The following is a 16,288-nucleotide window of genomic DNA, read 5'->3' as shown; positions in this document are numbered from 1 at the left end:
GTATTGTTTAATTCAATTGACAAACAAAATGACACTAAGTGAATAGATCAACTCTAAATGAGTGACAACTTTATTTGATTTGGACCGCACTTATTTTACAGCTTATTTAAAGAATCGTACTTTGTGAGACCCGGTGTTGAAAGACATCTTACCTTTGCTGTTTCTCTATGCGTACGTCCAGACGCAGTGACAATGGGCTCAGTGTTTGGCCGCAGCACTGCTCTGAACTTGCAGACGTCGCAGCTGAACACACCTCAGGATGCTTCCTGTACGCACATCCTAGTCTTCCCAACGTCTGCCACCACACAGCTGGCACCCAGCTCCTATCCCACTGAGGACAATAATGGTAAGGAAAACACTGTAACAGTCAACAAGATAACAAGGTCTACATGATGAAATGTTCAAAAAAGTGTATCTTTAGATTTATTATCTACCACCAGGGGGCATCGTTGTGTGAAAAAAAAACTTCTCCATGCATCACAACCACAGAAAAATAGCATTTTTGTGTGAATATGAATTTTATTGATGGGAAATAACTCCAAATCAGATATTTGTCATTGTTTATTCCAAAAGTTTAAATTAATTTGGGGTGAGCTGACATCATTTTCGTCTCTTTTCCCTCTCCTGCAGATGACATGTTTGATCTGCCCTTTCCTGATGAACTGGAGAACGACATTGACCATGACATGATGCTGATCACGGGGAACCTCCACCCCTCCCCTAACACCTCTCCTGTGCCCTCGCCTGGCTCTCCGTCTGGGCTGGGAATGGGATCACATTTCCAGCACACCAAGGTGAGTGAGGGGAGCAGCCGAAAGACAGTGACATACATATCCTCCTTGTGACAAAACGTTCGGCTGCATTTTACACATCAGTACTAACTCATTGTTTGGGAATGAGCAACGACGGCTGTCCACTGCTCTGAGGCTGCAGAGGAAGGAAGAGAAACACAGTGTGACAATAAATAGTTGTGTTACTTAAAAAGATTTACCTTTACTATAGTCTGCTTACTAAACCTTCCAGGACAACCTTAAAATAACAGTACTACTTATACAAATAATGATAATGATAAATGGATGAGCATAAATACAATATTCTTATATATGACCTTTAGACAAATGACGTGATTTTATTGCAGAAGTATTGTACTGGAATTCAAATGATTGATTGATTAAATTTATTTCAGACATATCAAATAAAATCAAACATATCAAAAATACAAAACAAAATGAAAAGCACGAAAATACAATAAACAAAAAACAATGTTCAAATAATTTTAAAAAAAAAAAAGAAAGAGAAAAAGAAAATTACATATATTCAATTGATATGCCTGAAAAGGAGTAGGAAGAAGTATAAAACGTATTTAATCCTACCCCTTTTCCACAGCTCAATAATTAATATTTGTTAAATTAAATTCCTGTGTTCCTGGAATACAAATGAATACCTTTTCAGGTATGGATCTGTTTTTTCTCACTCTAAAGCACGTGGGGTTGTTGTCATGTTATCAGACAAAAATCTGACATTTTGCCAAGTATAACAAATGTAAAGGAATTTGTCTTCAGGGCACAAGAGACAAGACACATTGACAACCTACATAACTGAACTTGTCATTCAGCACTGACAAACTGAGGGAGCATTCGTTCAACAGCAAGCCATTATATAAAAACATACATGTACATTATTTCCATATTGATTTGCAAATATGTGTGTTGTTCCTTTGAAAATTGAAATAAACACAAGATATTTGTGCCCCAAGTATCTTGTTTTTATTGGGCTGAAGAAGTAATATATTACATGTATGGAGGGGAAACATCTTGTTGACATTTTTGTTCTCTTTATATTGTATCTACTGTGATGCAGGTGTAACTTAAAGTATGCTATCATTCAACACAGTGTCTATTTCTGGCTTTACATACAGTGAGTCTATGTTTAAACACAGCTCCAAACACCAGAGCCCAAATAGAAAGCAGATCTCATTTGGCAATTTTCTAAATGCAGCACATCTGTAAAGAATTCTGTTCACTAAGACCTGATTCCATTTTCATTTCAAACTTTATTACAATCTTCAGCTCCAGATAAAAGACAGGCTGTTACATGGAGAAAAGATATGCAGCAATATTACAGGTTTTTTTTTACTAGTTTGGTCTTTACTTTTTGTTATGCTTTCATGTTTTAATGTGAAAATTACATGTTTGCGTATCCTTTTTTTCACATTCCTGTAAAGCCACTGCAAAGGCTCATACATGTTTGATGTAGATGGGTAAATAACTGGTTGAAATCGTTACCCAGGGTTTGTTTGGATCTCATTGTGTGTTGGTGATTAATTGCTGGCCTGCTCCTGTGTGCACAGAGCCAGGGGGAGCGCTTGCTGTCCAGAGACAGTCCACCAGAGGAGCTGAAGCAGCAGCCGCTGGCTCTGGGTTACTACGTCTCCACTGCACAAGCAAACGGACTCCCTCACTGGTTCTGGGCCTCCTGCCCGCAGGCTGAGAGCCAGTGTCCACTCTTTCTCAAGGTATTCAAAATACTGTGTGTGTGTGTGTGTGTGGGGGGAGGGGTGAAAGAAACAAATAAAGTGTCAGTCAGACTTGTTTCACTAGAGAGAAACAGACAGAGCTGGTAGGTGATACTGAAAAAGTGACTGGATCAATAATTTGTTTAATGTGATAAAACATTGTGGTGTGTTTTCTCCTTCAGGCCTCCCTCCACCACCATATCTCTATCGCCCAGTCAGATGAGCTGATGTCAGAAAAGATCAAATGGACCCCTCACCCCTTAGACTCGAAGACCACCTCTGATGTGCTCAGGTAAACACACAGCACAATGCTGTCCCTTTGGTTAACCTGTATAGAACTACAACAATTAGTCATTTGATTGGACAAGAGGAATGCCATAAGCGCTGGTGAAGTATTGTTAGGATATGAGCTGGTACCACTGTATCGCAGGTTTTGCTTATGACTTTTTTAGAACTGTATTTTGCTCATAAAACTGTGTAATAAAAAGCAATGCAACACTCAAGGGTGTACTGTTGTGCTGAATATCAGCTGATTTTCATTACAGCAATACTCCCTCATGTGTGATATTGCTAGATTAAATAATATGTTTATTCATTGTTATCATTGTCTTGATAAAATGTACATTTCTCTTTAAAAACTGACTGATGGGAAAGGGAAAGAGATGAGATTGCCAAAAGATTTACTAGTGCCACCGTATGCTACAAAATTGTGATCCTTTTTTAACCAGTCCTTTATAGTTATTACTTCTCTGGATGTGCATTTAAATGGAAAATAACTTCAGTATTTTTTTTTTGAAAGCCAGAGTTTCTTACCTATTCTGTTTTCAAAAATTGCCTGTTTTCCAAACACAGGTTTGTACTGGAGCAGTACAACGCCCTCTCTTGGCTGACTTGCACCCCTGCCACCCAGGACCGCCAGTCCTGCCTGCCGGTCCACTTGGCGGTACTGATCCAAATGTACAATGCCATCCTGAACATGCTTTAGCTGTGGGACACTTCAATGGACAGCTGATGGTTCACTTTCTCTGTGCCTATACGCTTCCTCCGTCTGGGCACCAGAGAGCACCAGAGCTCCTCTGTGGATTTCAACGGCCAAATTAAGGACAGGGCAAGTCAGACTCTCCCACGGCAGGAATGTTATGAATGAGTGGGGTGAAATGCTCGAACAGTTCCTTTTAAGTGTTACTGGTTAACTGCAGCAGTTTGTACCTTCAAAGCTTGTTTTGTGGTGCTTTCTAAGAATGAAGACGGACTTCTTCATCCAACAATGCTCCTTTGACTGACATATCACAACTTTCTCCTGATCACAGCAGCATTATGTTCCACTTTGAGGTGTGTGTGGATGACCCTTCAAGAGAAGCTCTGTATGAAACCCTCTCCTGTGGAAAGGGACGTCTATACAGGGCCACATAACTCCATAATGTACAACCAGCAAAAACGGCATGGCGACAAAAAAAAAAAACACCTGGCTTTGTCAATGATACTTTTACATTTTGTTTTTGTATAGAACGAAACTGATGAGCTTCATGGGGACTTGCAGTGGGGTTGATAAAACCTTTTACCTTTATTCTGAAAGGGGCAAACGTCCTTGTTCACTCCAAAGGGGGGAGAATTTGACAATGGCACTTTTTTTCTTCACCTTCCGAAGTGTTGTCGATACGAACACAATGGAAAATATTTGACCAGTAAAGACAGATGTGTTGTTTATTATGTCAGACAAACATTTGCAAAGAATTGAGACTTATTTTTTAATATTTAAAGCGAGAAAAAGAGAAACTAAAACAAGCCTTTTTTCCCGATTGACTTTGAATTGTCTTGGGATCTGAAATAGAAAAATGTCATTTTAATGCAATTGTAAAGATGCCATATTTATACAAAGTATATCATGTCATAAAATTTGATATCTATGTGTATATATATATATATATAAATATATATATATATATAAATATAAATATATATTACCTCTTCCATGCAGGCACTTAAGGAGAAAAGGTGGTACAGTCAACCATCTCTTTTGAAGTGGACACAGTATGAACATTTATCAAAGACATTGCATTTGAGTTGATTGTTTTTCTACAGATAATGAGAACTTTGCCTTTTTATTTAATGCGTTTAAATTAAACAAGTCGATGCAGGAGATACAGTATACTCTATATTTATAACGTGTTTTTTTCTTCTGCTATCAAAGAGATCTTGAAATAGGCAATATTAAGATGATGGCATTCGAACATTGCAAGGTTATGAAATATTTTAAAAAGAGACTTTATTTCATTGGCTCTCCTAAATGATGTCAAACCAATAGAAGGTCCTGTCTCCTCAGCTTCACTCTGTCTGCTCTTTGTTAAGACTCCTAGCATGTTTGTATATACACTTTTCCGCCGTGTCTTTTGGAATTTCTTAAAGCTGTACATTTCATGCTGGTTGGTTTACTTTCAAGTGATTCATATCAAAGTATTTTATTTTGCTGTGAGCTTTTTTTTTTTTTTTTTTTTTTTGATACAGTATACAGTACAAAACTCATATTTACAACCGAGAGGTTAAATTGCCAAGTGTACACAAATGTACAGACGAGGGCAAGTTTGCAAAAATTTGTTACATCTGTCATCACTTTGAATATCGAACAGATCCACTTCAGCGGGAGGGGTCTGTTACTTTTACACTCTTTTTTAGTAAATTATTAAAACTCTTGAAAGCGATGCTGCGTTCTGAGTTCTTTTTTGATACAAGGAACTGTAAACCACGGACTGGCTTACACTGATTTCACTCGTTGCTGATCGTTTGTTTAATCCATTACTTTAAGAAGGTAAGGTAAGAAGGTTACATATCAAAATTTATTTCAAATTCATCTTAAATGTTATCAAAACCATTTGATTATCTTTATAATATTATTATTAATTGTAATTTTATGTGTGTTATTTTCCTGGACCATCACATTTGAATTCAAGCCCTACTCTTTTTTTTTTTTTTCCTTTAACAAGCATTTTTTACAACGTGGTGTTGCTACTTCTACTAGAATGAAGGACCTCGATACTCCTTCCTCTACTAACAATATATGGGGCTAATCAAAAGTAATTCAGCCCTAATTTTACTGTTAGTAAAAGGGTCTGAAAAGGGGACATTTATTCCATAAAATCAGGATTTTCTTTGAAAGTTCAATATTTCTTTGTCTCCAGAGTGTCTCATGTAATGTATTTCTACATAATGATGTTTTTTATGAACAGTAAATGCTGCAGGCAGCAGGAGAGGTCCAACATGAAACAGTGAGAGTATAGTGTTCAGTAGTAATAATCATAATAACTACGTGTGTGAAGAGGAAGACCAGCCCTTTATTACACTGCTGTCAGAAACGTGTGACGCTTTGTTTTCCAACATAAGCTTAACATACTTCAACACCCAAAGGGATTACAGCTAATTACTTAGCTTTATTTTTGTTATTGTGAGTAAGCCTGAAGGTGAGGATGAGATGAAAGTCTGACCTTTCAAAAAAATAGTCTTTTTTACTTGCTAGGTCATTAAAGCAAATGAATAATGAAAGATTCTGTCTGTCATCCAGCTGTTGTCCCTCCTGTTGAACAAGATAGTCTAGTTTTATTGACTTCAGTTTTCTCATGTAGACATAGAGTAAGAGCTGGTTTCATTTATCTAGAAGCACTCCAGACAAACAGAAACATTTTATTCAACTTATCCTATTAAATCCTATCAAAAAGTTGTTACTTTGCACTGACCTCTAGAATCTATGTCAAATAGATACAAAAGGAAATGGGACCGAGCCCCACAACAAGGAGTGCCACATCAGTATGTTACTGTAATAAAAGCCTTCATCACGGCAGAAGACTGCTGCTGTGCGCTCCAGGTCACAGCGGCATCTTTGATGTTTGCTGCTTGATGATGTGCTATCTTTCTCAGCTGTTGCACAATTGTGCATTAAGTCGTGTATGTGCAGCAGTGCTAAATATCGGAGAGTCAACTGCATGCTGAGTGTGTGTGCATTTGTGTGTGTGTGTGTGTGTGTGAGTGTTGTGGTGTTTTAAAGCACTCGAAGTGAAAAATTGTAAATGCATTTGTCAAACAAACTTCATGGACTTTTAAGTAAGCTTATTATGTGTCTGATTCTAAAGGACATCCTTATAAGTGGAAGTTGTTCCTTTTGTGTGATGTAGTTGGGGAATTTGAATTTGTGAGGAAGAGAGAGAGAGAGAGAGGAAGTGAAGGATGTTCTTTTTGACCATCAGGGTCAGGAAAATTGCTTTTTAATAGAACCTGGAAAGCAGAACAAAATGGTTGACATAAAGGACAAAAGTCAGTGTTGAGGGCCTGAGCAGCTTGAGGACACTATGAATGAAGAGGAGCGGTTCACTGAAGAGTAAAAGCCACTAAAGAGTCACTTGTCGTGGTGGGGCTGTCTAATGGCCGTCACAACAGGAGGCAGTGGACTCTAATTGACTGCAGTGTGTTTTCCACAGATGGCCTATTAGACCATGGCCATTTACCTGTTATCTTGCTTGCCAAGTGGATTGCTCCAGCCAAATGGCCTGCAGACTGGACAAAAGAAGCCAGACCAGGGTCTGGCTTGACGTAGCATTAGAGCAAACTCAATTAGAAGTCATCGGCGTTTTCTGGCTCCAGCGTGCCCACGTAAGAGGACAAGGTTGTTCTAAAAAGCCCTAACAGAAGAGAAAAAAAAGAGACAACTTAACACTTGAATGCTGGCTTATTGTAGCCATGAAGCAGAACATGAAATACTGCCTCTGAGGAATGAAGACATGTAATGGGAGTATATTTAAGCATTATACTGACAGCATCTCAGATCAACAGATTTGGTAGAAAATTCACAATATTTATATTATATTTGTATTTCAGTAGCAACTGTTTTTTTTTTTGGATTCACACTGGATCGATGGGTTGATGTAAGGAATGCGTCCTTAGAGTGCGTTGGAATACCAATCAGATCAGAGAAGCGTCCCAGTTCGAAAGCTCCTTCAAATGCAGCCGACAAACGTGTCCTTATAACCCCCGTGAAATGATGGATCCATCCGGTGAATCCTCTCTGGCCCAACTTATCCCGAGATTCCTCGTGTTTCAGATTCCCCCGAATCTGAAGCGGCAAATCGATTAACATAAATGGGAAACATGTCTGTCAAGGTAGCCAAATAAAAGCATCAAAACAGAGTCAAATGCATCAGAATGCAGGACATGACACATTTATTCAACATTTAAAAATCAGCTGAATGTGAATCAATTCAGAGCTAACCTTCACGTTGGTCCACCATGTTTCATGTTTTAAACCTTCAAGTCTGTCAACACGCCAAGCTCTTTACTAAAATGTTCTCTCTTGGAGCCTTTATGAGAAATGTCACAGTTCCCTAGTCACACAAAGTGCTACAGAAAGACAGAAACAGGCCAAACTGCTGCCTGACCCACAGTTGCACAAGATTATTTCATTGGAGGAGAGTGACACTTCAAAGCTCACCAGAATGGCTGCTTCATTAGGCATACTTCAGTCACTTCACAAAACACCAGCATCATGTTTTGTTTGATTCAGATGCATGCTTTGAATGCAGATCTTTAAGGAATGACAAACCATCCTGACCTGAAACCCGAGGTACGTGAAGGACCAGTATTGCAACCAGTCTGTCACTCCCGATGACCTGTGAGAGTGCTCCGGTCCCAGCAGAGACTTTAGCTGGGGCAGAGCTGTGCTGTTTTGACATGCCCTCTCCCTCAGAAGTGGAGGCAGCTGGCGGCTGTAGCTTCACACCGCTTTGTAGATGGCGATAACTCTGCTGAATTTCCTGAACTTTAAAGAGAGAGAGAGAGAGAGAGAGAGAAAGGGACACACATGCACATGCACACACTTATTGAATACCTTGCTGTCTGCCTGTTGTCTGTCATGGCAGCCTTTAGTGGACATCGTGGTGGGTCCTGTCTCTGCCTGACCTTTGATACGGCACTAAGGTCAGCCAGGGTTCAGGACTCTGCAGGGGCTGTGAGCGACTCCGGTCAGGGTGATCACCACCCAATGATAAAGCTGATGATGATGTTGGAAGGTTGTAGCTCCTATTTTTATTTGAATTGACCTACAGTGTAACTAATTTACACACTTGCTTTAGCACGCATGCTAAACGGGTCATTAGGGAAGACACATAAATAGACTTTAAGCTCAAGTTCATCCTGTTCTGAGAACCTCGAGTAAAAATTGGGTTTGAGAGGTGTCAAGTCAGATCTGTGATAAAAATATTATCTATTGGTAAAATATATATGGCTTATTCAACGGGGCCACTGATGCAACAATTCTAATTGTTTAATTTTACAAACTATAAAAATATTAAAACGCTGATTTGACATTGAACATTTAAGTTCTAATTTGCAGAAATGTTTTATGGAAAAATCTATTTATTTAATGAGAATACGGTGGCTCTTGAGAGACTAAATCCAAATCGATCTCTCCAAAAGGTGGGAGATTTTGAGGATTTGAGATTTCGGTTGCCTCCGTTTTTTTGCCTGCTGCCCAATTGAATTACTGTGAAACAGTGCGCTCTTAGCCTATCATCAGGTCAAAGTCCATATTCACATCATTCCTTGACTTTCATGAGATAATATTGTAGCATTTGGTTCCCCTACTAATTGTACCTTCTATTTTTATTTGAGGATTGTTATTAATTGAGATTCTATTATCATACCTCTTGCATGGTTCGATTCAGACACATACACAAATCTACACAAGGTGAGAGATTGTATTTGACCTTATCTTGAGGTTTTGAAATAGACTTTTATCATCCGACAAATCTATTTAAAGAAAGCAGAATCATACACTTGGCTTGACAGTAAATGTGTATGTCTGATTGTTTAGAAGATGCAAACATAAGTAAATATTCCCCTCACGTCAACTGAGGAAATCAGTCGATATAAGATCATTAGTGTCTTCACGTTGCCTTTGCTTCTGTGTAAGGTCAACTCCAGCCAGATAAATCCTGCACCATATTCCAAATGGCTCCAAAGCGAACACAGCTCTTACCCAACACAAAGAGCCATGCACAGCTTTTGTTTACAGCGAAAATGAGCAAGGAGTTGCAATTGTCCTTCATGTAAAATCTCTCATTGCAGGGTTTTAACATCCTCCAAGCTGAATGAGAACACTTAACACTTTAACCAATGTAAATAGGGGGAGATAAAAAGCTCTGCAGACTTCAAAGGGCCACTCTCTCACACACATCAAAACGAGGCAGAGAAAACAATGAGTCATTGACGTCGGATATGAAAGTTTGAAGGACATTAATCCCCTTGATGACTGTGTGCCACAGCCATCCAGGGAAAGGAGAGGATGTGGTGAATGAAGAAGGAAAGAGTGAAGAGTGGAATGTGAATCAGGTTCATGTTTATTAATATTAAAAGAACTCAATTCACTGAATTGTTGACCATTAGTCATAAGTGTGCTGGAATATCATTATATAAAGATATTTCTGAAACATTTTACACGTAGACGTTTGAGAGACTCACAAACTTTCTGAAATTTTGCATGAAGTTTCCTTTTCTTCACCCACTTTTGAACAGTCTCATTTGTTTTCCTCCGTACAAAAAGCTCAGACAAGGACTTAGATGAATAAGGCTTAGAAATAAGGTCCTTAAAACGTTTGAATTAGAAGCATGATTGCATCAAGCTAAATACCTGGTGAAGATGGAAGCAGATGTTTAGGCACTAAAGAAGACAAGAAGTGGTATTGATCAATTGCAAAAAATAAAGGATCCATAATGTTTCATCATCACATGATTTTTTTGAACCTTGGTATTTTAAAGAGGAAATGATCATACTTATAATAAAGTAAGACTCTAAGTCTTTCAAAAGAAAACAGAGCAAGAATTTGTTTCAATGATTAAAGAACAGACTAGCTGGAGGCTGAATGTGTTTTTTAATGGTAGGAAAACGAATAGCAAACTGATGTGTGTGGGTGAGGCTTCAGCAACTTAATATTATTTGGCATTTTCACAGTTCACATGTAAGCTAATATTAGAGAGCTCATGTCCCAGATGTTTAACTGTCAACTTGCAACATCTGTTTATAATCGATTAGAACATCACCAACACATCAAACACTGTAGTTAAAAATAAGAAAATGTTTATTTGCTAAAACTAAATCAGACACAGGCTCAGTATTAAAGAAACTATTTCGGAAGAAATTACAATTATTTGTTCATAAAAGCAAAGTAACAACACGTTGTCGTATCTTACTAAAGCACAGAGTGTTTTCTGCTGAGCCCTTAAACCAATAAGCCATCAGACACTTCACCCCCTGCCTGGCATCATGATGAGGCCTATCAACGCCTCTGACATGTAAAACACGGCCTCTCCAGCCTCATTGTTTTGTTCTTTCATTAATTATATGACCTCATTATGAGAAGGAGGTTTCCTGTCCGCTGCTGTGATTGGCCAAGACGTGTTTGAAGCAGCCAACAACGGCACACCTGGGTCTGAATTACTGTGAATTTCAATGTTATGCACGCTAATGGAAAACTGCCACTCACACTAGTAATTACACACTTCTGTTTGTGTTGCCTAGCAATCGCAGTGTTCTGTTTAGCAACAGAATCAAACGTATTGTTGTGCTCAAAGCTTACTTTTCTGCTTATTTATTGTTTTGGGAAAAATACAAAAGATGAATGGCATGATTTTTTATTCACTTTTTGCATTTTTTTAAACAGATTTTCACACTTATTTTTGTATTTTTTAAATATATTTTATCAATATGTAATTAATTATATGTTATGCCTACAAAAATAATTAATTGAATCCAATTATTTTGCAGTGATTCGATGATGTGCCCATCAGTGTTACACTATACTCAATGTGGGAGGGATAAACAAATCAAATCAACATTTTCTGTTTAATTTTTTGGATTGACTTTTTGCCTAAATGCTGTAACATTATTTATAATGATTTGGTAAAAAAAAAAAAAAAAAAGGAAAGACTGTGATGTAGGCTACCTTGCATTGAAGTATTCTTTCTTTACGCGTGCAGTGTCGTCCTGGCCCACAAGGGAGAGTTGTTAGTCAACAGATGAACTATAGCACATGCATAGAAAACATATGCTACATTCATGACTGTAGGTTCAGTGAACATTAAATCAACCTGTCACCAATCAAATGAATCAATGATCTCTGATTGCATTCTGTATGGAGGAGACCTCTGGGTCACACACAGGTGACACACACACTGTCATGAACAAACTCAGGCAAAGATGGAGAGACTGAGCGGACTGTAAACAGCTGTGAGGGTTGTTGGTTATGAGAGCAATGTGTATAAAAAAATGTAATGGAAAAATATAGGCGTACTGTAACTCAAACTGAAATGTTTGTTTGAAAATGTCCACAGAATATCTCGTCTGAATTGTGAGTCTCTTTGGACAAACACTCACAAACAAATCAGGACGCCACTAAAACAGGTCAGTGTCCTTTTGTAAACAAAGTGACACTGAAACAAAATCTACCAAATATCTGTAAGCTATGCACATAAAAGGCTGCTGATTTTTCCACTTGGTTGTTTTTTGTTTCTTTTTGCATGAAAGATTTTTGGACAAATTAAGAAAATGTGTCTCCATGCAAACTGTAAAATATATTTTTTTCCCGGCTTTTTTGCAACGAATTGAGTATTATAGAAAAAGAACAATTGAAAAGTTTGGACTCATCTAGATTTTGACGTTTTTACTGTTACTCAAAAGCAATATGGGTGAGAAACAGAACATATTTTCAAGCCTGTAAACAGCAATAAATATGAACTGTCTTTTTGGAGAACCATCAAAGAAATGTTTTGACCTGAATTCCGAGTGATTTTTTTAAAACTGTTTGTCTTCCCTCCCTGCTCTGTTTCTCCCAAACATAAGAGAGAGATAGAGAAAGTCAAGTGCCATAAAAAATAGAAAGGTCTTGCCAGAGGCACTTACTCTGCAATCTCCTGAAAATTGTGTCTTAGCTCAGCTAGTCCACTCAAGTCACTTTGGAGAATGGGCTCCAAATCAAAGCAGGAATCCTGCAGTCATTAGGAAGATAGGGGAGTAAAGGAACACGTAATAATGATCCGATAGCCTTCTCCTCTTGCTTTTTCTGGAGATCTGACTCTTATGGAGATATCAGCTCACTGGCATGATGGACAACGAGAATGTAGGCGCACTTATGTCTGTGTTTCAGCTTTCTTTTGTCAAGCACATGGAGGGTTCACAATTGCAAGTAAATCAACACTATTATGGTGGAAACATTTGATGAAACGTTCTGAGAGCCAGTGTTGTTCCTGATGATCATAAGAACTGACATGCTGTCAAGGAACAGCCTGCTGCAAGCCTTGTGTCTGGTGATTATCATTATAATAACAATGACAGAATTGATCTTTTTGAAACCAGGCTTTATTGGCTCCCTGCATCAATACAAGCGAAGGTAGCAGGCCGGTCGCTTGGCTGCTGCATGGAGCACTCTCTCCTCTGTCTTCCTGTCTGTGTCTCTCCCGCTTTGCTCTCTCTGGTTCTAATTTAGTCTTCCTAATCATAAAAGCATCAGCGAGCTGCTGTTGCAAAGGAAAAACCGAGAGGTGAAACATGCTCCTAAAAATTCCATCTTCACTCAAGTGGACCAACACAACGAATAACATGCAGCAGACAGAGACAGACTGCTCAGCTGCCTGCAGATCAAATGGCAGAGAGGCTGATTATTAGAGGCAGACAACAAAAACCCTGCTGGACATGTGTGGGGGAAATACTTTATCTTTGGAACCTTCAGCTTTACAAACACAAACCCCCCTGCTGTCAATTATATTTTACCTGAACAAGTAGAGGCTACATTTAACACATTTCGACCCCAATTATTTGGGGGAACATGCTGAAAGTGATAACTCATCCGTTTTGATTTGATGGAGGATAAGCGGTATTCACAATAAGGTGAGAAGCTGACCTGATGGACAGACGAGCGCAATGTAACAGTTGCAAAAAGCTTAAAACCCAACTAAACTCTGTCTCTAAGCCCTTGGGTTGACTGAAAGTTAGGTTGAGACAGAATCTCTAGCATTCAGCCATTGACTGGGCTCCAAAGCCCCCTGCAGTAACAGATGGGTGATGTCACTCAGGCTTCAACCATTAAAATTTACAATCTATGATTTCAACCCCTGAAATTTGGGGGCATTTGGTCAAATGGAAGCATGTCGAGGTCAAAGTGTGGGAGGAATCCAGCTGCTTATCTTTGCAACTTCCAGCTTTACAAACACAAACAAGCTGATGTGACAGATGAGTTGGACCCGATCAAAAAAAAGATTTGAACCTCAAATTTGTAGGTGGGTTGGAGGCAGGTTCAAACAGACGACAGAGCACACACATATGTGGGGAGAACATGGAAGATTTTCTTTTGAACCTTTCAGCTTTGCACATACAAACCCCCAAGTTTGCAAGATTTGGTCGTCGCAGCCATGGGCAAAGTCATTTTATACATGTGATACACTTCGGCATTTGCAGCCACGCCGGCTCCCTAATGTGTGGGATTCTTCTCAACTGGATGAACTAAGGTTGCATGTTGTGCGATTTGACCCCAAACATTTATGGGAAAATGGTTAAACAGACACTAGGTATACGGTATTGGACATGTGTTGGGAGAATAAAGCAGCTTTTCAGCTTCACAAAAACAAAAACTGATTTGCAAGATAATTGTTACCTGAATGAAAAGGATACATTTGATGAGATTTGACCCCAAACACTCTTGGGCAGGGGGTCAAACACAGGCTGATCGTGAACATTTGTGGGCTGAATAAAGCCTGGTTTATACTTATTTGTCGAATGAACGACGTAGCTATATGCCGTACATACTTGTGAGTTGATGTGTCTGCGTAGCGCTGCAAAACTCCGTCCACAAACACTAGTTGGCAGTCTGATTTCTATGCTTGTTATATAGCCAGTTTTTGGTTCAGCCACATTCTCTGCTTGTTTGTGTACAGGACACCATGATGACTGAAACTGGGTGTATAATGTTGGAGTTGGAGCTGATAAATATTGATCAGCAGGTGATTTTACTGGCTTGTAGCGTTCTTCCATCTGCAGAATTTTGAAAAACAACAGCAATGCCAGAAATGTTGTAAATACATAAAATAAGATGCCACCCAGCGCGCCAATCGCAGGGCTTGCGGCTGCTTTGTTGCGATGTGTAGTCACATTTCTGAGGGGGTGCATGTCAGGCTACACTTACGTAGGCTTCTCTGTAGGTAGAGAGCTACACAAACCTACAGCGTGTGCTGCAGTGTGTAGTTTCAATGCAGAAGTATAAATCAGGCGGTATAGCTTATCAAACACAACCTCCTCATGATTTGCCACATTGATTTTACCTGTATGACACAAGGTAACATTTTTTGTGTTTGACCTAAAAGAATCGAAGGGCACGGGGGGGTCAAACAAATGCTGTCTATGCATATTCTCTGTCGTGACATTCCCCATTTAAGCTGGCAGACCCACTGACTGCATATCATTTGAGTCATCAGTCTCTATTTCTCCACAGCAGATGTTTCCCCATTTCAGCAGACCCCCTGACAAAGCATGATGGAGAACCCTCCTCTTTTAAAGTGTTGCTCATGAGTCTCTCCTGCTCTCTTTTCTTTCCCTTCACTCTGCTCACACCCAGATTTGGGACCCCGTGGGACACTACGGTGTCCATTCCTGTGGGTGGGGGAAACATATTCTAATCGATAGCCCTGTTCGTGTTCTGAACCCAAATGAAAAATCACGCCGGGCTGACACTCAGGAACAAAAAGGCAGATAGTTATTGTATTTTTGCGGTTGGCTTGATGACTCATTTATCCTCAAACATGGACCAGGATCCTGGAACCTCTTCTGAGAGCTCGGTAAAAGACACTAATGAAAGGTGATTAATAGGCAACTGCGGTAAATGATGGCAATGATATTGGTATCATCACTGATGTAATGTGATTGAAATGGCCATGATGTATGATCATATTCCTTCTTCTAAGATCCTTTAGCGTGGGCTTAAGGATGAAATGCTAAATTGAGCAGAAATCTGTATTTGATCCGTTTGAGGCAGAGATTCAGCTAAATGTAGACTTACTCAAAAACAAGAAAAAAACAGATGTTATATCTGTCTCTGTATTATTTATGTTTTCTAAATAACTAGCACCAGACAGACCTTCATTTTTTTTTTAAGATTTATATTTGGAAAAATTTTGGATAAATAAGAACATTAGCTTACGTGTTTCACAAAATAACGGGACTGATCATGGTGTGACATTTTGAAGGGAAGAAAGACAGACAGAAAGTCAGAAACAGGACAGAAAAACAGAGAAACACTTTTAAAAGGCAGAAAAAAACAAGCTTTGTTGTTCTAATTATTGTTAATGACCAGCATTAAGAATGTGTACATGTTTTAATTACAACATTTTGTTTTCTCTCTTACACAGTTTAATATTTAATGTGAAGTTTCAAGTTCATAAATATATTCAGCTCATACTTACTGCAATTAAAGGTTGGATTAAGTGAGGAACTTTTGATTTTTTTAATTGTTTTTTTACTATGAAAAATGCCTATTTATTTAACAATTGCTGTTAACTAGGAAATATAAATTATGCGACATTAAAAAAAAAAATTAGCATGATGTTTTCTTATAAATTTTGAAATCGCTTACAGAAATGATTCCACTATGAACGGGTACATTTTACACAGAAACTGGGATTTTTTTATTTTTTATTTTATTTTATTTTTTTGGTGGGGGGGGGGGGGGGGGGGACCTTTCTGTGGTGTAA

The 16,288-nt window shown here is 38.7% G+C and overlaps 1 protein-coding gene across 4 annotated transcripts in view; it reads left to right on the top strand.

The window, feature by feature from the left end:
- Positions 1-5,214, top strand: part of LOC132992667 (mediator of RNA polymerase II transcription subunit 13-like) — an 81,106-nt gene extending 75,892 nt beyond the window's left edge. For all 4 annotated transcript variants that reach the window (XM_061062137.1, XM_061062139.1, XM_061062138.1 and 1 more), the window contains exons 27-31: positions 182-346; positions 631-794; positions 2,351-2,515; positions 2,698-2,807; positions 3,368-5,214. In XM_061062137.1, the coding sequence (XP_060918120.1) occupies positions 182-346; positions 631-794; positions 2,351-2,515; positions 2,698-2,807; positions 3,368-3,500 (737 nt within the window). In that variant the 3' untranslated portion in view covers positions 3,501-5,214. The remainder of the gene's footprint in view (positions 1-181; positions 347-630; positions 795-2,350; positions 2,516-2,697; positions 2,808-3,367) is intronic.
- The last annotated feature ends 11,074 nt before the right edge of the window (positions 5,215-16,288 follow it).

The sequence above is a fragment of the Labrus mixtus genome, chromosome 17 (genome assembly GCF_963584025.1).
Source record: "Labrus mixtus chromosome 17, fLabMix1.1, whole genome shotgun sequence".
NCBI lineage: Eukaryota > Metazoa > Chordata > Actinopteri > Labriformes > Labridae > Labrus > Labrus mixtus.
Note: the sequence above shows the minus strand (reverse complement) of the source record. Positions and strands in the feature narration are given on the sequence as shown.